This window comes from Callorhinus ursinus, unplaced genomic scaffold (genome assembly GCF_003265705.2).
Source record: "Callorhinus ursinus isolate GAN/ISIS: 27379988/994484 unplaced genomic scaffold, GSC_fseal_2.0 scaffold85, whole genome shotgun sequence".
NCBI classification, from domain to species: Eukaryota; Metazoa; Chordata; class Mammalia; order Carnivora; family Otariidae; genus Callorhinus; species Callorhinus ursinus.
In genome coordinates, this window is record NW_027397147.1 from 868,663 (window position 1) to 890,623 (window position 21,961).

The 21,961-nt window shown below is 36.0% G+C and overlaps 1 protein-coding gene and 1 pseudogene across 1 annotated transcript in view; both read left to right on the forward strand.

Annotated features, from left to right (window-relative positions):
* Positions 1–21,961, forward strand: part of LOC141371669 (phospholipid-transporting ATPase ABCA3-like) — a 90,273-nt gene that overhangs the window by 43,986 nt on the left and 24,326 nt on the right. The window contains 1 exon segment of the mRNA XM_073887987.1: positions 11,297–11,412. Coding sequence (XP_073744088.1) covers positions 11,297–11,344 — 48 coding nt within the window. The 3' untranslated portion in view covers positions 11,345–11,412.
* LOC112811392 (small ribosomal subunit protein uS5 pseudogene) lies at positions 20,418–21,318 on the forward strand (annotated as a pseudogene).

Sequence of the window (21,961 nt, forward strand, 5' to 3'; positions counted from 1 at the left end):
AGTGTTTTCAGGTTCTTATAGTACTTCATTTCTATTTTCAGATTAAAATTTTTAATTCCAATGAAATTCATGTTAAAATTAACCATTTGAAGTGGGGGAAAAAAGTGGAATTTAGTACATTTACAATGTACTTGCACATATCTAGTTCCAAAATATTTATTACCCAAAAATAAAACCTTATACCCATTAAGAAGTCACATCCCATTTTTCCCTATCCCAAGCCCCTAGCAACCACTAATCAGCTTTCTTTTTTTATGGACTTACTATTCTGGATGTTTCATATAAATAGAATCATAAAATATGTGACTATATGGCTTCTTTCACTTAACATAATGTTTTTAAAGTTTATCCATTAATATGTATCAGCACTTCATTCTTTTGATTACTGAATAATATTCCATTGTATGTATATAGGACAATTCTTTATCAACCTGTAGTTAGAAATGTGGGACATCTTTGGGCTGTTTGAATAGTGTTCCTATGAATATTTGTTTATAAGTATTTGCTTCAGTACCTGTTTCAATTCGTTTGGGAATATACCTAGGAGTAGAATTGCTAGTACTTAGGATAGTTCTGTTTCATGTTTTCAGGAACCACTCTACTGTTTTCTGCAGTGACTGCACCATTTGTACATCCCCACAAGCAATGTACCAGGGTTCCAGTTTCTCCACAGCCTCGAAACCCTTGTTATTCTTTTCCCTTTATTATAGCCATCCTCATGGGTATAAAGTGGTCTCATGGTTTTGATATGCATTTCCCTAATGACTAATCATGTTGAGATATTTTCATGAGCTTGTTTGTTGGCCATTGTACAAGAATGTCTATTCAAGCTCTGTGACTTTTTTTTAATATATATATTCTGGACAGTAGAGCCTTATCAGATACATGATTTACAAATATTTTATCCCATTCTCTGGGCTATCTTTTCATCCTCTTCATAGTACTCTTTCATGCACAATAATTTTTAACTTTGATTAAAACCAATTAAAAAAATTTTTGTTGGTTGTGAATTTTATGTCATATCTAAGAAGTTATTGTCAAATCCAAAGTCATCAAAATTTACCCCTGTGTTTTCTTCTAAGAATTTGATGATTTTAAAAAAAGAATTTGATGGTTTTATCTGTTAAATTTAGATCACTGATCAATTTTGAGTTGATTTTTATATAGGTTTTATAGTAATAGTATAGTATAGTATATAGTCTATATACTATATAGTATAGTATATAGGTTTATATAGTTGATTTTATATGAGGTAGGGATTCAACTTCACTCTTTTGGATGTGGATATCTTTTGTCCCAATACCATTCTTTGAAAAGACTATTCTTTCCCCATCGAATGGTCTTAGCACCCTTGTTGAAAATCAGTTGGACATAAACATATGGTTTCATCTTTGGATCCTCAGTTTTACTCCATTGGCCTATATGTCTATTCTTATGCCAATACCACACTGTTTGATTGCTATAGTTTTATAGTAAGTTTTGAAATCTGAAAGTGTGAGTCATCCAGCTTTTTCTCTTCTTTTTCAAGATTTTTTTGGCTAGTAGGGGGTACTGGAAGTTCCATAAGAACTTGAGAATCAGCTTTTCTATATCTGTAAAAGTAACCATTAGAATATTTACAGGAATTACAATGAATCTGTTGATTGCTTTAAGTAATATTGCTGTATTAAAAATATTGTCTTTCACAGGGTTTGGAATTTATTTGGAAGGGTCAGAGAGAGGGAAAATGAGGCAGGAAAGGAAAGCAGCCAGAAAAGAGCATGTCAGCACTGTGGGCCCCTGGAGCCCAGTGATGCAGGGAACTCTGGGAATCAAAGCAGAGCACACAGTGATGATCTCAGAATCATCCCCCCCCCAAAAAAATGTCTTTCAGTCCATGAACTTTATTTTTCTTTTTTAACTTTCTATTTATATAGTCTAAATTCTTTCATTGAGGTTTTATAGTTTCAGCGTGTGAGTCATTCACCTCTCTGGTTAACTTTGTTCCTAAGTACTTTACTCTTTTGGATGCTATTGTAAATAGAATTGTTAGAATTGAATTTTCTTTTTGTATTGTTCATAGCTGGTATATACAAACACAACTGATGTATACATGTTGATCTTGTACCCTGCATCTTTGCTGAATTTGTTTATTAGCTCTAGTAGTATATGTAGGGGAGGGTTCTCTAGGCACTTCAATATGTAGAATCATGTTATCTTCAAATATAGTTTTACTTCTTTCTTTCCAGTTTGGATATCTTTTATTTCTGGGAATAGCAAGGATGAAGGCAGGTATCCTTGTCTTATTCCTGATTAGAGGAAAAGCTTAAGTCTTTCACTATTGAGTATGATGTTAGCTGTGGGTTTTTTCATAAATTCCCTAATGAATTTCGGGGTGCCTAGGTGGCTCAGTCATTAAGCGTCTGCCTTTGGCTCAGGTCATGATCCCGGGGTCCTGGAATCGAGCCCTGCATCGAGCTCCCTGCTCGGCGGGAAGCCTGCTTCTCCCTCTCCCACTCCCCCTGCTTGTGTTCCCTCTCTCGCTGTGTCTCTCTCTGTCAAATAAATAAATAAAATCTTTTTTAAAAATTCCCTAATGAATTTCAAGAAACTGTTCCTAGTTTTCCAAGTGTTTTTATCATGAAACACCTTGTCAGAGGCTTTATTTGCGTCAGTTGAAATGATCATGTCCCATTTGTTCTATTAATGTAATATATTTCATTGATTGGTTTTTGTAGGTTAAACCACCCTGCATTCCGAGGATAAATCCCACTTTGCCATGATGAATATTCCTTTTGATATGCTATTAGATTTAGTTTACAAGTATTTTTTGAAGATTTTTAAATATATATTAGTAAAGGATATTGGTCTGTAGTTTATTTTCCTTGTGATGTCTTTGACTTTGGCATTTGCCTTTCAAATAATGCTGAGCTCATAGAATGAGTTAGGAAGTGATCCTTTCTCTTAGACTTTTTGGAAGGCTTGGAGAACAATTTTTGTTAATTCTTGTTTAAATGTTTGGTACCAGTGAAGATACCTCATCCTGCACTTTTCTTTGTAGGCAGGTTTTGATTACTAAGTCAGTCACTTTATTCATTTTAGATCTGTTCAGATGGAATGCTTCATTTCTGAAAGCTCATCTTGGTAATTACATTTTGGCTTTCTTTGTAGTACTCATAATGGTTTGGTGAACCAAAAATTAGGGAAAAAGAAGAAATGAAAAGCTGTGGGGAAACTCTAAACAAGTATTTTGAGGCTGAACCTACTAGTTTGGTGGCAGATATCCAGATCAAACATTTGCACAAGGTATTTGTTTCAAAGGTCTCTTTTTCCTGCAAAGACTGAAAGCCATATACTGTGCCCTGGGTTTGTAACTGGCCATTTTTTTTAAAGATTTTATTTATTTATTTATTTGAGAGAGTGAGAATGAGAGATGGAGAGAGAGAGCACATGAAAGGGGGGAGGGTCAGAGGGAGAAGCAGACTCCCTCCTGAGCAGGGAGCCTGATGCGGGACTCGATCCCGGGACTCCAGGATCATGACCCGAGCCAAAGGCAGTCGCTTAACCAACTGAGCCACCCAGGCGCCCCATGTAACTGGCCATTTTTTAGAAAACAAATAAGATGCTTAATAATGAATGTGTCATAATCAGTATAATTCTAATTTAAGTGACATTCAAAAAATGTATAGATATATCTTTACAATATAGTATATACTTCATTCATTATGCTTCTAATCTCCTCTGATAGGCTTGGCAACAAGTGATATTTGAATTTTATAATAAATTCTGTGAAGAAAATAAATGATACAGTAGTAACATCTGAGTGTAAGTGGAGAGGATGACACTAAATGTAGGTAAAGGGAAATCTCTCTGAGGAGATGACCTTTGAGCTGAGATCTGAAGAATGAGTAGAGCTAATTTTTTGAAAAGCTGAGTAAGAGAAGAATACCCACAGTAGGCAAATAGCAAATTCAACGAACCTGAGGTGAGAAAGATCTTCATGTGTTTGAGGAACAAAAAGACCAGTATATTTGGAGGCAAAAGAATGATAGTAAATGGCTTCATTGGGAAGCCATTGATTGGTTCAAAGCACTAGAGGAATATAATATATGTGTTTTAAAATCATTTTTGCTGGGCGCCTGGGTGGCTCAGATGGTTGAGCGTCTACCTTAGGCTCAGGTCATGGTCCCAGGGTCCTGGGATTGAGTCCCGTGTCGGGCTCCCTGCTCCTTGGGAGCCTGCTTCTCCCTCTGCCTCTCTCTCTCTCTCTCTCTCTGTCTTTCATGAATAAATAAATAAAATCTTTAAAAAAAAAAGATCATTTTGGCTACAGTATGGAAAACAGGGTATTGGAGGGTGGGGAGTTGAGAGGAGAAGAGTGGGAAAAAGAAGACTGGATGGTACTTTTTTTTTATTTTTTCATTGTTATGTTAATCACCATACATTACATCATTAGTTCTTGATGTAGTGTTCCATGATTCATTGTTTGTGCATAACACCCAGTGCTCCACGCAGAATGTGCCCTCTTTAATACCCATCACCAGACTAACCCATCCCCCCACTCTCCTCCCCTCTAGAACCCTCAGTTTGTTTTTCAGAGTCCATCGTCTTTCATGGTTCGTCTCCCCCTCCGACTTACTCCCCTTCATTCTTCCCCTCCTGCTGTCTTCTTTTTCTTTTTTCTTAACATATGTTGCATTTATTTGTTTCAGAAGTACAGATCTGTGATTCAACAGTCTTGCACAATTCACAGCACTCACCATAGCACATACCTTCCCCAATGTCTATCACCCAGCCACCCCATCCCTCCCACCCCCAGCCACTCCAGCAACCCTCAGTTTGTTTCCTGAGAGTAAGTACAGATCTGTGATTCAACAGTCTTGCACAATTCACAGCACTCACCATGATACATGTCTTTCTCTGATTGACTTATTTCACTCAGCATAACACCCTGGATGGAACTTTTTTAAGAAATAAGAATTGGATAAGGGTTGTGGAAGTATATATAAAGAGAAATGGACAGATCCAAGAGATTTCCAACAGAACTGAGAATACTGGGGATGGGTGGACATTGAAGGAAGAGGAGTAAACTAGAATAATTCCTAGAATGACAAACTAGACTAGGATGTTAAAAACAGCAAGTCTGTTATTTACCAAGTTGTAGTAGATTTCCTTGAATAAATGTTTCTTCATTTGCTGTATTCTCTTAGGACAATTCCTGAAGATTATACGTGATTTTTTGTTGTTTTGTTTTTTAATTTTCACAGCTTTTCTTGTTTCACTGGGAAGTAGGTCTGTGGACCCACTTTTCATGCTGACTTCCCAGAAGTGAAACTCTGTATCATCCATTTTTATGTAATGACTTTTCTTAAATTTGGTTTAGAATTTTTTACTTAGGTTAATGATGGATATTGGTCTGTTGCTTTCATTTTTTTGTAAGTCATATTTCTAGTTCTGGTATCAGGATAATACTAGCCTCGTAGAGTGAGTTGGGAAGTATTTCCTCTTTACTTTTCCAGAAGAGCTTTTGTATAATTTGTATTATTTAGTTTGCAATTATTTGGGGATTTTCCAGAGATCTTTTTGTTACTAATTTCTAATTTAATTCTGATTCTGGTAAGAGAAGATACTTTGTATGACAAATCCTTTTAAATTTATTGATTCTTGTTTTATGGCTCAATCAGTCATCTGTCTAACTACATGTTACATGCAGACTTGAAAATAATGTGTAATCTGCTGTTGGTTCCTGGTGTGATACATAAATGTTAATTAAGTTAGTTGGTGGTTTATCAAATATTCTATATCCTTAATGATTCTAAATATTCTAACAATTATTGAGAGAAAAATATTGAAGTCTTTAAAAATAACTGCATTTTTTTCTATTTTTCTCTCTAGCTTTTGGCAACATATTTTTGAATCTGTTATTGGGTGCATAAACGTTTAGGAGAATTATGTCTTCTTGAAAAGTTGATCCCTTTATCATTATAAAATGATACACTTTATCCTTGGCAGTATTCTCTTAAATGTACTTTGTCTAATGTTGCTATGGCCACACCACTTATCTTTTTTCTTGTTATTGAATTCTATTTTAATGTAAAACATTAAGACTTTTAAGGTATCAGTTTTATTCCAATGCAAATAGTAAATTCAAACATTTTTCTGGATGTTTCCATAGTTTATCATATTTGAAAAAAGCAGTATCAACTAGGCAATATGCATGTTTTTTAAACTACTCTATTGAAGTTTGATTAGCATACAAAATGCTGAGTTCCAGTCCAAGATGGTGACGTAGGAAGACCCTGAATTCATCTTCTCCACAAACACAACAAATCTATGCCTATTTATGCAGCATTTCCTCCTGAAGACTGACTGAACAGCTTCTGCAAACAAAAGGGAGAACACATAGAGAATGACAAACAAGATAAACACCACTCCTTTAAGTTTAGGAGAAGTAGCTGAGATAGAAAATGTAAAAAAGAGCCACTCAGGGTTGGAGACTAGAATAACTGCAATGAAAACTACGCTAGAGAGAATCAACAGTAGATTAACACACGCAGAAGAATGAATCAGTGATTGGGAAGACAGGGTAATGGAAAGCACCCAAGCTAAACAGCAAAAAGGATTTTTTAAAAAAATGAAGATAGGTTAAATTATCTCTTGGACAATATCAAGTGAACAAACATTCAACATCGCAGGCATTCCAGAAGGAGAAGAGAGAAACAAAGAGACAGAAAAGTTACTTGAAGAGATAATAACTGAAAACTTTCCTAACCAGGGGAAGAAAACATACATCCAAGTTCAGGAAACAGAGAATTCCAAACAAGATGAACTCAAGAAGGTCCACACCATGATACACAATAACTCAAATATCAGAGATTACACAATTCCAAACTTCAGGCTCTCAGCTCGGGGTTGCCATAAACTGTGATCCGCGGCACAGTCAGGCCACTGTTCTTCGAGCAGGGACCCAACAAGCGGCAGATCCAGGGACTCCCCTTCCTCCCTCGGTAGGAGCGGCACGGGAGCGTACCACCAGAATCTGCTAGGTTTGGAGACTCCAAATGGGGTCATGTACCAGAAACGGAAATTCTTGGTCACAGGCCGGGTGAGCACAGAGTGTAGCCAGAGACCAGGGAGACAGAAGTGATTGACTGCTTTGCTCTGAGGGCTCATTGAGGAGTGGGGCCCCAAGTTCTTGGCTCCTCGGGACCAGAGATTGGGAGGGCGCCATTTTCATTCTTGTCCTCCAAAGCTGTACAGAAAGCATTCGGGGAACAAAAGCTACTGAGAGCAAACCCAAGCAGGTTACTTAGCCTGGCTGCTGGCAAGGGCGGTGCAGTTCCACCTTGGGTAAAGACACCTGAGAATCACTGCAACAGGCCCCTCCCCTAGGAGACCAGCAAGAACATCCAGCCAAGACCAAGTTTATTGATCAATGAGAATTTCAAAATTCCAGCACTAGGGGAATACAGCACAGAGAATTCATGGCTTTTTCCCCATGATTCTTTAGTCTTTCAAAGTTAACTTTTTTAACTTTATTTTTTTCTTTTTCTATTTTAGTTTTTCTTCTTTCCTTTTTCCACCAACATCTTAGCAATTCCTTTTTTAAAATCTTTTTTGATTTTCATTTTTATAGTCATATTCTACCCCTTCATTGTACTTCTTATTTTTTGTATATAAATAAGTTTTTCTTTCTTTAAAATTTTGGGATACAGTTTCTTCTAACAGACCAAAATATACCCTAAATCTAATGTATGGCTTTATTCTAGTCTCCTGCCTGATCACATTCTCTCCTCTATTTTTTTTTTAAATTTTTTTCTTTCTTTTTTCAACCAACTTATCAATTCTTTTTTTAAATCTTTTTAAATTTCATCTTTACAGTCATATTCCATCCCCTCATTGTATTTACCCTTATTTTTGTGTGTATATATACATATTTTTTTCTTTCTTTAAAATTTTGAAAGGCAGTTTCTTCTAACGGACCAAAATACATCCAAAATCTAATGTGTGCCTCTGTTCTATTCACCAGCCTGAATATATTCTTTTTTTTTTTTTTTCCTTTCTTTTCCCCCAGTTTCAGGTCTCTTCTGATTTGTTTAGTGTATTTTTTCCTGGGGTTGTTGTTACCCTTTTGGCATTTTTTTCTCTCATCTATTCTTCTCTGGATAAAATTACAAAATGGAAAAACTAACCTGGGGGGGGGGGGAAACAAGAGGCAGTACCAACTGCCAGGGACCTAATCAATATGGACATTAGTAAGATGTCAGACCTAGAGTTCAGAATGATGATTATAAAGATACTAGCTAGGCTTGAAAAAAGCATAGAAGATACTAGAGAATTCCTTTCTGGAGAAATAAAAGAACTAAAATCTAGCCAAGTCGAAATGAAAAAGGCTATTAATGAGGTACAATAAAAAATGGAGGCTCTAACTGCTAGGATAAATGAGGCAGAAGAGACAATTAGTGATATAGAAGACCAAATGATGGAGAATAAAGAAGCTGAGAAAAAGAAACAACTACTGGATCACGAGGGCAGAATTTGAGAGATAAGTGATACCATAAGACGAAACAATATTAGAATAATTGGGATCTCAGAAGGAGAAGAAAGAAAGGGAGGAGCAGAAAGTATATTGGAGCAAATTATAGTGGAGAACTTCCCTAATTTGGGGAGGGAAACGGGCATCAAAATGCAGGAGTCACAGAGAAAACCCCTCAAAAATCAATAAAAATAGGTCAGCACCCCAACATCTAATAGTAAAACTTACGAGTCTCAGAGACAAAGAGAAAATCCTGAAAGCAGCTTGGGAAAGGTGGTCTGTAACCTACAATGGTAGAAACATTAGATTGGCAACAGACCTATCCACAGAGACCTGGCAAACCAGAAAGGACTGGCATGATATATTCAGAGCACTAAACGAGAAAAATATGCAGCCAGTCCAGCTAGGCTGTCATTGAAAATAGAGGAGAGATAAAAAGCTTCCAGGACAAACAAAAACTAAAAGTATTTTCAAACACCAAACCAGTCCTACAAGAAATATTGAAAGGGGTCCTCTAAGCAAAGAAAGAGCCTAAAAGTAACATAGACCAGAAAGGAACAGAGACAATATATAGTAACAGTCACTTTACAGGCAATACAATGGCCCTAAATTCATATCTTTCAATAGTTACCCTGAATGTAAGTGGGCTAAATGCCCCAAACAAAAGACACAGGGTATCAGAATGGATAAAAAAACAAGACCCATCGATATGCTGTCTGCAAGAGTCTCATTTTAGACCCAAAGACACTTCCAGATTTAAAGTAAGGGGATGGAAAACCATTTACCATGCTAATGGACATCAAAAAAAGCTGGGGTGGCAATCCTTACATAAGACAAATTAGGTTTTAAACCAAAGACAATAATAAGAGATGAGGAAGGACACTATATCATACTTAAAGGGTCTATCCTACAAGAACATCTAACAATTTTAAATATCTATGCCCCTAACATGGGAGCAGCCACTTATATAAGCCAATTAATAACAAAAGCAAAGAAACACATTGACAACAATACAATAATAGTAGGGAATTTTAACACCCCCCTCACTGAAATGGACAGATCATCTAAGAAAAAGATCAACAGAGAAATAAAGGCTTTAAATGACACACTAGACCAGATGGACTTCACAGATATATTCAGAACATTCCATCCCAAAGCAACAGAATACACATTCTTCTCTAGTGTACATGGAACATTCTCCAGAATAGATCACATCCTGGGACACAAATCAGGTCTCAGCTGGTACCAAAACATTGGGATCATTCCCTGCATATTTTCAGACCACAGTGCTTTGAAACTAGAACTCAATCACAAGAGGAAAGTTGGAAAGAACTCAAATACCTGGAGGCTAAAGAGCATCCTACTAAAGAATGAATGGGTCAACCAGGAAATTAAAGCAGAATTTAAAAAAATTCATGGAAACAAATGAAAATGAAAACACAACTGTTCAAAATCTTTGGGATGCAGCAAAGGCAGTCCTAAGAGGAAAATAAATAGCAATACAAGCCTTTCTCAAGAAACAAGAAAGGTCTCAAATAGACAACCTAACCCTACACCTAAAGGAACTGGAGCAAATAAAGAGGAGATGAGAAATAATAACAATCAGAGCAGAAATCAATGAAATAGAAACCAAAAGAACAGTAGAACAGGTTAATGAAACTAGGAGCTGATTCTTTGAAAGAATTAATATGATTGATAAACCCCTGGCCAGACTGATGAAAAAGAAAAGAGAAATGACCCAAATCAACAAAATCATGAATGAAAGAGGAGAGATTACAACCAACACCAAAGAAATACAAACAAGTATAAGAACATATTATGAGCAACTCTATGCCAGCAAATTAGATAACCTGGAAGAAATGGATGCATTCCTAGAGATGTATCAACTACCAAAATTGAACCAGGAAGAAATAGAAAACCTGAACAGACCTATAACCACTAAGGAAATTGAAACAGTCATCAAAAATCTCCCAAGAAACAAAAGCCCAGGGCCAGATGGCTTCCCAGGGGAATTCTATCAGACATTTAAAGAAGAATTAATACCTATTCTCCTGAAACTGTTCCAAAAAATAGAAATGGAAGGAAAACTTCCAAACTCATTTTATGAGGCCAGCATCACCTTGATCCCAAAACCAAAGACCCCAACAAAAAGGAGAATGCTCTTGTGAATCACCAAACTTCTGGCTGAAATCATGGCATGTTTTTCTCATTAGTGGCAACTTCTATGAAGTTTTCTAGCTTTTACTACAATTGAATAAGCCCATAATTACTATAGTACACTATATTATACATAGAATATAGAGAGGCCTCCATTTTCCTTACCAAATGTGGATATGCCTTCACATCTATTTTGCCTAATATACAAACTCAGTGCACCTACAAATGTTCATTGTTCACATTATCTTTTTTTCACAAGTTTGATAGTATAATATTGCTTCTCTCTTTTTTTTTTTTTTACTTCTTTGTTGAAGTATGGTTGACACATAGTGTTACATTAGTTTCAGGTGGACAATATAGTTATTTGACAAGTCTGTATGTTATGCTGTGCTCAGCACCCACATAGCTACCATCTGTCACCCTACAATGCTATTATAGTACCATTGACCATATTCTGTGTGCTGTACCTTTTATGCCCGTGACTTGTTATTGCATAACTGGAAACTGTACCTCCTACCTTCACCTGTTTTATAATGTTGTTTCTTCTAAGGATAGAGTATAGTGTTTTGTCTTTTATCATAAGTGATAGTGGCAGATAACGTTATCCTTTCTTTTATCTCACAGGAATTTGGTGACAAAGTAGTAGTAAACAACATGTCTGAATTTATATAAGGGGCAAATCACTATTCTTCTAGGACAAAATGGGGCAGGAAAAACTACAGCTTTGTCTCTTCTCATAGGTATGTATTCAGCTCTGTTTAGAGCAGAAGTCAGGCTCCTTCTAAGGCTTCAAACCAATCAGAGCTTGTGGTATTGAGTATATTGTCATTTCAGTGTTGCAGTTTTTATTACACTTTAATTATTTACAACCAAGATGCTTTTGGTAATGTAATAAGTTCATTTATTCAGTGAAAATATTTATATGCCTATTATTTTCATAGGAATTGGTAATACAGTGGTGATTACAGGGTTGTTACACTCAATTTTGTACACTGGTGGAAATATAGGAAAGAAACTTGAAACTTAACATCATAAGTATGAAAGGAGATGTTATATGTGGGTTGTTGTTCATCTAATAGAATGACACATTACCTGTTTGGGGGTGAGAAAAAGGGAAGTGTCATCAAATCTGAGACAAATAGGATATATAAAGCTCTGCAAATGGAACCAAAGAATATTATAGACATAAGCAAAGATTAGGAGACTTGAAAGCAGGAAACTGACTAAATCAGAGATAGAATTTGAATAATAGCAAAAGATAAAGCTAGGGTCAAATCGTGAAAGGTTTGGGAGAAGATTTGAATTTATGCTGACTGCAGTGAGAAGCCATGGAAGAATATTTTATATAAATATTTTATATATATTTTATATATATTTTATAACATATTTTATATGTTAGATGCACTACATTCACCAGAAAGGAAAAATGGATAAGAAATACTAGGGACAATTAGAATCGTGAATCCCATGTTGTGCGTGAGGTTAGCATAAGTTCGGAGGCTGGAATGGGGCTGAGCCTAGTGGTTGAGATATAATAGCCTCTCTTTTGAAACTAAAATGATGCCAAAACTAGCTCAGGTAGGGCGGACACTACCTACATTCTCTGCTATTTTATATATTTGAACTGATTTCCTCTAAGTCTCAGTTAAACCTCTTCTTAACACCATGACTACCTAGGTAGTATTACAAGGTTGATTTGAATTATCATTAACTTCATGATAATATATGCATTTTATATAGTTGATATGCTTTACATAAGTTATCTTGGAATACACTCCATGTCCTACATGTAATCTCAGAACACATAAAATGCACTTTTCCATTTGTATGTGCTCATGCCCTTTCTCTCAATGGGAGTATCTGAACCACCTGTTCACCTATTGAAATCCTATTCATACACCAAGATGGAGTTCAGAAGCAACCATTGGGAGCAAATTGTCAGAGATGGTAGCTCCAGGTTCTAGTCCCTTCATAGACAAGATAGATAAACAAGCACAAAATGTTAGAACTAATTTTGCCAGAACTCTGAAAATAGGCAAAGACTTACAGCAATTAAACAAGACTAAATGAAGATAGAGGCAACTTAGAAGCAGGAGATGAGAGTGACATCAGAAATATGGTGAACTTGGAAGCTCCAGGCCCTCATCCCCATAGAGACACTAAGTTAACAGCAATACACAGACAAACATATCTTTTAAAAACTCCAGAAACCAGTTTGGATGCTGCAGCATGCAAATGTATGCATGGCCAATACCAAAAAGGGCAGGAAGTTTATGGCATTCTCTCACCCCAACCCCTCCAGTATGGCATGGCACAATCAGGAGGAAATGTTCCAATTCCAGGCTCCTCCCTTGGGACAGAAAGAAAAGACTAGAACTTGTATCCAATGTACTGGCTTGTCTAGGGGCTGCCCAAGGGACTGGTTTCTGTCTTGCCTAATGGAGAACTAATGGGAGTGGCAATGTTGGAAGTCACAGAAAAACAGAGGCAAATGCTGCAGCACTTTAAAGTATTTTAAAGCAGCAGGAAATCTGCAATTCCCCATTCAGGTGCCAAGGAAGCAACAGAATACAGGCAGAGAACTACAAAAGAAACACAATCTCCAAGCTGCTTAAGGAAATTAAGACAGTTTGAAGCAGCCATATATAGTAGAATGAAAGCATATGCACGACCCCAAAGACCCATCCCCAGAAAATGTTTTAAGGTCCTAAAACCTCTAGCTGGGATGATGGGTGAAGGACTTCCCATGCCTGAAGCCAGTCCATAAAGACTGTGAGAGATGTCTGTTTTTTAAGTGTTCGAATCTCAACAAAACATAAGGCATACCAAAAACAAAACAAAACAAAAAACAAGGAAACCTGCCCCAAAGTAACAAAATAAAGCCACAGAACATAACCCTTAAGAAACACAAATCTCTGAATTACCTGGCAAAAAGTCATTTTAAGATGTTCAATGATCTAAAAGAGAACACAGAACAAAAATGAGGAAAATGATGCGTGAACAATTAAAATACTAACAAGGGTAGAAGTAATTTTTTAAAAACCCAAACAAATCCTGGATATGAAAAATATAATAACTAATTTGAAAATTTTTATTAGAGGGTTTCAACAGCAGAGTTGATGAGACAGGAAAATTAATTAGCAAACTTGAAGATAGGTTATTTGCAATTATCAAGTCAGAGGAGTGAAAAGAAAAAAGAATGAAGAAAAGTGAAGAGAGCCTAAATGACTTATGGGATATCATCAAGTGGGCCACTCTATGTGCTATGAAAGTCCCAGAAAATAAACAAGAGAAAGGGACAGAGTATTTATTTGAAAAAATAATGACTGAAAACTTGCCAAATTTGAGGGGGAAAAATGGACATACAAATTCCAGAAGGTCAGCAATTTACAAGTAGAATAAACTGTGAAAGAAACCCATAAATGAGACACATTATAATCAAACTAAAAATTCAAGGAACGAAAATTCTGAAAGAAGCAAGAGAAAAGTGACTCTTCAATTGCAGTTGATGTTCTTCAAGATTTTCAGAGGATTTTTCAGTGGAAACCTCGAAGGTCAGAAAGTAGTAGGATGTTATATTCAAAGTGTTGAAAGAAAAAACACCTACAACCAAGAAAACTATATCTGTCAAAACTTTGAAAAATGAAGGGAAAATTCAGATTTTCCTAGTTAAGTAAAAGCTGAAAGAATTACCATCAGACCTCGCCTATAAGAAATTATAAAGAGAAGCATTCAAGTTGAAATTCAGGACACTAGACAGATACAAAACCATATGAAAATATAAACTTCTCTAATAAAGGTAAATATGTGAACAAATATAATTTGTAATTTTGGTGCATAAATTGTAATTTTGTAATTACATTTTGGTGCATAAATTCACTTTTAACTCATATAGAACTTAAAAGCACAAAAATAATTATAAATCTATGTTAATGAGTACATAGTATATAAAGATGTAATTTGTGACATCAGAAACATAAAGTGGAAGGGCAAGCCTATGAATAAAGTTATTGTCAGTTTAAATTGATCCTTATAATTTTAAGATATTTACATTAATCCCTATGGTAGCCACAAAGAATATCTATAGAAAGGAAACAGGGAAGGAATCAAAGCATGGCAGTATTTTTTTAAAAAGTGAAACACGAAGGCAGTAAAAGCAATAGTGAGAAGCAAAATGCTACAGACAGAAAGTAATTAATAAAATGGCAATAGTAAGTCCTTCCCTATCAGTAATTACTTTTAAAGTAAATGGATTAAATTACCCAATCAGGGGCACCTGGGTGGCTCAGTTGGTTAAGCATCTACCTTCGTCTCAGGTCATGATTCCAGAGTCCTGGGATCGAGCCCCACATCAGCCTCCCGGCTCAGCAGGGAGCCTGCTTTTTCCTCTCCCTCTGCCCCTCTCCCTGCTTGTGCTCTCTTGCACTCTCTCTCTCAAATAAATAAAATCTTTGACAATAAATAAATAAAAACCCAATCAAAGGATATAGATTGACTAGATTTTTTAAAGGATACAAATATATGCTATCTTCAAGAGAATCACTTGAAATCTTAAGGACACACATAATCAAGTAAATAGATGAAAAATACATGCAAATGATCAGAGTAGAGGTGATGATACCAAATCAAACACCATTGCAAAGGGGAAAAAAGGTATCAACTCAACAGGAAAATATAACAATTATATATTTACCAAACATCAGAGTTCTTAAAAAATGAAGCAAATATTGGAGAAATAAAGAGAGAAATAGACAGTAGCACAATAATAGTAGGAGAGCTTAATACTCCACTTTCAATAATGTATACAACTTAACAAAAACTCTATAGACCCAACAGTCCTGTACTAAACACTCAACCCAACAGCAGCAGAATATACACTATTCTCAATAAGACATGGTACATTCTCCAGCAGAGATCACGTGTTTATTTACAAAACAAATCTTAACAAATTTTAAAATATACAAAGTATCTTTTCCAATCACAATAGAATGAAACTACAAATCATTAGGAGAAGGAAAATTGGAAAATCCAACAACTAATGGATCAAAGGAGGAATTGCAAAGTAGAAAGTATCTTGAGAAAATTTAAAACGAAAACACAACATACAAAAGTTACAGAATGCATCAAAAACAGTGCAAAAATGGAATTCTATCATTGTGAACCCTTATATTAAAAAAAGAAAAATCTGATATTAACAACCTAATTGCTTACTTTAAGGAACTAGAAAAAGAATAACAAACTAAACCCAAAGATAGTAGAAGGAAGAATATAATAAAGATCACTGTGGAGATAAAGAATGGGAAAATAATAGGAAAAAATAAAACTTAAGAATTGGTGTTTTGGACTGTTGAATCACAGATCTGTACTTCTGAAACAAATAACGCAACATATTTTAAGAAAAAAGAAAAAGAAGATAACAGGAGAGGAAGAAAAGGGGAGTATGTCAGAGGGGGAGACGAACCATGAGAGATGATGGACTCTGAAAAACAAACTGAGGGTTCTAGAGGGGAGGGGGGAGGGGGATGGGTTAGCCTGGTGATGGGTATTGAGGAGGGCACGTTCTGCATGGAGCACTGGGTGTTATGAACAAACAATGAATCATGGAACACTGCACCAAAAACTAATGATGTAATATATGGTGATTAACATAACAATAAAAAAAGATGGAAAAAAAAAACAAAAACTAATGATGTAATGTATGGTGATTAACATAGCATAATAAAAAAAACTGAGTGAAAAAAAAAAAGAATTGGTGTTTTGGGGCGCCTGGGTGGCTCAGTCCTTAAGCATCTGCCTTCGGCTCAGGTCATGATCCCAGGGTCCTGGGATGGAGCCCTGCATCAGGCTCCCTGCTCCACGGGAAGCCTGCTTCTCCCTCTCCCACTCCCCCTGTTTGTGTTCCCTCTCTTGCTGTGTCTCTCTCTGTCAAATAAATAAACAAAAGCTTTTTAAAAAATTGTTTTTTAAAAAAATCAACAAAATTGAAAAAATTCAAATAACTAAAATAAAAATGAGATGTGGGATATTACAGCCTATGCCACAGAAATAAAATGGATCATAAGAAAACATTATGAATAACTGTATATTAGAAAACTTCATAACCTAGAAGAAATGGATAAATTCCTAGAAACATGCAACCTACCAAGACTGAATCATAAAGAAATAGAAAATCTGAACACACCTACAACTACTAAGGAAATTGAACAGTAATGAAAAACCTCTCAAAAGAAAAGCTCAGGACCAGATGATTTCACTGGAGAGTTCTACCAAACATTTAAAGAAACATTAACACCAGTCCTCTTCAAATTCTTTGAAAAGATTGAAGAGGAGGGTACACTTATTACATCATTCTATAAGGCCTATATCACCCTGATACCAAAGTCAGACTAGGACACTAGAAGATGAGAAAACTATAGACCGATGTCCCTGATCAACATAGACATAAAACTCAAAAAAAAAAAAAAAACCTGCAAAGCTAAATTCAACAATACATAAATGGGTCATATACCATGACTAAGTGGGATGTGTTCCTGGAATGTAAGGATGGTTCGACATACAAAATCAATGTAATACATCATGAACAGAATCGAGGACAAAAGCCACATGATCATATCAATGATGCAGAAATTGATTTTTTGAATGTTGATTTTGTATATAGCAACTTTACTGAATTTATATATTCTATCACAAAGCACATGTGTGTGGAGTTGTTAAGCTTTTATACATGTAAGATCATGTCATTGCAAACACAGGTAATTTTACTTCTTATCCAGCTTGGATATCTTTTATTTCTTACCTAATTGCTTTGGCTAGGCCCTCCATTACTATGAATAGAAGTGGTGACAGGAGGAACCCTTACTTTGTTTCCAGTCTTATGGGAAAAGCTTTTAGTTTTTCACCATAATTATGTTAGCTGTGGGCTTTTCATATATGGCCTTTTTATGTTGAGGAAACTTGCTTCTATTTCTAATTTGTTGAGAAAAATGTCTTATACATTATCATGAAAGAGAGTTCAATTTTGCCACATGTTTTCTCTGTGTCTATCGAGATGATCATGTGATTTTTTAAATCCATCATTCTGTTAATATGGTGTATCACATCAATTGATTTTTGAATATTGAGTCATCCTTACATCTCATGGATAAATCCCACTTGGACATGGTGTATGATCCTTTTAGTGTGTTGTTCAATTCAGTTTGCTAGTATTTTGTTGAGAACTTTTGCATCTATTTTTATCAGAGTTATTTGCCTTATAGTGTCTTTCTGGCTTTGGTGTTAGGGTAATGCTTGCCTCGTAAAATGAATTTGGAAGTATACCCTCATTTTCAGTTTTTGGAAGAGTTTGAGAAGGACTGGCGTTAATTCTTCTTTAAAAGTTTGATAGAATTCACCAGTGAAGCCATCTGTCTCTGGGCCTTTGTCAGGAGGTTTTTGATTACTGTTTCAATCTCATTACTTATTATAGTTCTGTTTAGATTTTCTGTTTCTTCATGATTAATTCTTGGTAAATTTTATGTTTCTAGGAATTTATCCATTTCTTCTAGGTTATCCAATTTGTTAGCATGTAATTGTTCAGAGTAATTTCTTATGAACTTTTTTATTTTTGTGATGTCAGTTGTAATGTCTTTTCTGATTTTGAGTCTTCTCGCTTTTTTTTAGTCTAGTAGGTTTGTCAATTATGTTTATCTTTCCAAAAACCAACCTTACTTTCAATGATTTTTTTTTTCTATTCTTTTACTTGTCTCTACTTTGGTCGTTTTTTCTGTAACCTTTGTTATTTCCTTCCTTCTGCAAACTTTGCAATTAGTTTGTTATTTTTCTAGTGTTTTGAGGCATAAAGTTAGATTGTATATTTTTTATCTTTTTTTTTTTTGATGTGGGCATTTATCAGTATTTTTTTTTTTAGTGCTGCTTTTGGTGCATTCCGTGGGTTTTAATATTTTGTATTTTCATTTTTATTTGTCTCAAAATATTTTCTAACTTCCCTTTTTCTTCCTTCTTTGAACCATTGATTTTTCAGGAATGTGATGTTTAATTTCCACACTTACAAATTTTTCAGTTTTTATTCTTTTGCTTCCTAGTTTAGTCCCATTGTGGTTTGAAAGATACTTGGTATGACTTCAGTCTTAAATTTGTTATGACTTAAAATTGTATATGACTTACTTTGTGACCTAATATATGATATATCCTGGAGAATGTTTTATGTGCATTTGAAAAGAATGTATATTTTCTGCTGTTAGGTGGAATGCTTATTAGGTCCATTTGGTCTTTAGTGTTGTTCACTTCTGCTGTTTCGTTGTTGATCATCTGTCTAGATGTTTTATCCATTATTGAAAGTGTGATATTAAAGTCTCCATGTAATATAATATTGCTATGTATTCTTCCCTGTAGTTCTGCCAATGTTTGCTTTATATATGTAAGTGCTTTAATGTTGGGCACATATTTATAATTGTTATATCTTTCTGTAACTTTAATTTTTTATTATATGATATAACTATTATACTGTTCTCTCTCTCGTGACATATTTTGCTTAAAGTCTATTTTGTCTGATAGAAGTATAGCCACCCCTGCTCTCTTTGGTTACCATTTACATTGAATGTCTTTTTTCATGCCTTCACTTTCTGCCTGTACGTGTCCTTAAATCTAAAGTTCCTTGTAGAATAACAAGTATGGGTGAGGATGTTGAGAAAGGGGAACCCTCTTACACTGTTGGTGGGAATGCAAGTTGGTACAGCCACTCTGGGAAACAGAAAAGAGGTTCCTCAAAAAGTTAAAAGTAGAGCTACCCTAAGCCCCAGCAATTGCACTAGTGGGTATTTACCCCCAAAGATACAGATAGTGAAAAGGGGCACATGCACCCCAAGGCTCATAGCAGCAATGTCCACAATAGCCAAACTGTGGAAGGAGCCGAGGTGCCCTTCAGCAGATGAATGGATAAAGAAGATGTGGTTCATATATACAGTGGAATATTACTCAGCCGTCAGAAAGGATGAATATCTACCACTTGCATCAACATGGATGGAACTGGAGGGGATTATACTAAGTAAAATAAGTCAATCAGAGAAAGACAGTTATCATATGGTTTCACTCGTATGTGGAACATAAAGAATAGTGCAGAGAACAAAAGGGGTGGGGGAGGGGAAACTGGGAAGAAATCAGAGAGGGAGACAAACCATATGAGACTCTTGACTCCAGGAAACAAATTGAAGGTTGGGGAAAGGGAGGTGGGTGGAGGGGTGGGGTAACTGGGTGATGAGCATTAAAGAGGGCCGGTGATATGATTGATGAGCACTGGGTGATATACTCAACTAATGAATCATTGAACGTTATATCAAAAACTAATGATGTGCTATACCTTGGCTAATTGAATTTAAATAAAATAAATTAAAAAAAAAGTTCCTTGTAGAGAGCATATAGTTAGGTATTGTTAGTTTATCCATTCAGGCACTCTATATCTTTTTGGGTCTTTTCATTTAAACTTAAGTAATTATTGATGGGGAAGGGCTCACCGTTGCCCTTTTTAAAATTGTCTGTCTTTCCTACAGTTCTTTTGCCCTCTACTTTTTTCTTTCATAAATATATATATTTTTATTTTAATTTTTATATATATACATATATATATTACAGACTTTGATTCATTTCTGTTTGTCTTTTGTGTTTATTTGTAAGTATATCCTTTATGGTTACATTGGAACTTACATAAAATATTTTATAGTTATTAGCTTCTTCTCCGAGAGAACACCAAATGGCGGATGACGCCAGTGCTGCAGTAGGGCCTCAGAATGGGAGGCCGCGGCGGCTTCCACGGAGGCTTCGGCAGCGGCATCCCCATGGTCGCGGTCACGGTCGGGCCCGGGGTCAAGGCCACAGAGCTCGCGGAGGCAAGGCCAAGGACAAGGAGTGGATCCCCATCACCAAGCTGGGCCGCCTGGTCAAGGACATGAAGATCAAGTCCCTAGAGGAGATCTATCTCTTCTCTCTGCCTATCAAGGAATCTGAGATCATTGATTTCTTCCTGGGAGCATCCCTCAAGGACGAGGTTCTGAAGATCATGCCTGTGCAAAAGCAGACCTGTGCTGGCCAGCGGACCAGGTTCAAGGCGTTTGTTGCCATGGGAGATTACAACGGACACGTCAGCCTGGGTGTCAAATGCTCCAAGGAGGTCACCACTGCCATCGTGGGGCCATCATCCTAGCCAAGGTTTCCATCGTCCCCATGAGGCGAGGCTACTGGGGGAACAAGATCGGCAAGCCCCACACTGTCCCATGCAAGGTGACTGGCCACTGTGGCTCTGTGCTGGTGTGTCTCATCCCCGCCCCCAGAGGCACTGGCATTGTTTCAGCCCCTGTGCCCAAGAGCTGCTGATGATGGTCGGTATCAACGACTGCTACACCTCGACCAGAGGCTGCACTGCCACCCTGGGGAACTTCGCTAAGACTACTTTTGATGCCATCTCCAAGACTTACAGCTATCTCACCCCTGACCTCTGGAAGGAGACGGTGTTCACCAAGTCTCCATATCAGGAATTCACTGACCATCTTGTGAAGACCCACACCAGAGTCTCCGTGCAGAGGACCCAGGCTCCAGCTGTGGCCACCACCTAGTTTTATACAAGAAAAATGAAGTGAACTAAAACTTGTTAAAAATATATATATATATATTTTATAGTTATTATAGTTATCTATTTAAACTAATAACAACTGACCTTTAATCACAAACAGAACTCAGTAATTTTATTTCTTCCACATAAATATGCTTTATGTTAATGTCACAATTTACATCTTTTTATGTTGTATGTTGATCAACATTTTTATTTCTATAATATTTAAATATTTTTTGTCTTTTAACTTTTATACTAAAAATAAGAGTGATTTACTCACCATTAGTATGTGTATTATATACTCACCATAGTATTATAGTATTCTGTATTTGTCTATATATTTACCTTTACCAATGAGTTTTATATTTTAATATGCTTTCATATTACCATTTAGCATCCTTATGTTTCATCTTGAATAACCCTAACATGGAGTTCTCCTAGTAATGAACTCTCAACTTTTGTTTGTCTGGTAAAGTCTTAATTGCTTCTTCATTTTTGAAAGACGGTTTTGCTAGGTAATAATGATTCAACAATTCTCTACATCACTCAGTGTTCATCACAATAAGTGTACTCTGTTTTTTAATCTTAATTCCAGTGTAGTTAACATACAGTGTTATATTAGTTTGGACTGTACAATATAGTGGCTCAACAGTTTCATATATTACTCAGTGCTCATCAAGGTAAATGTA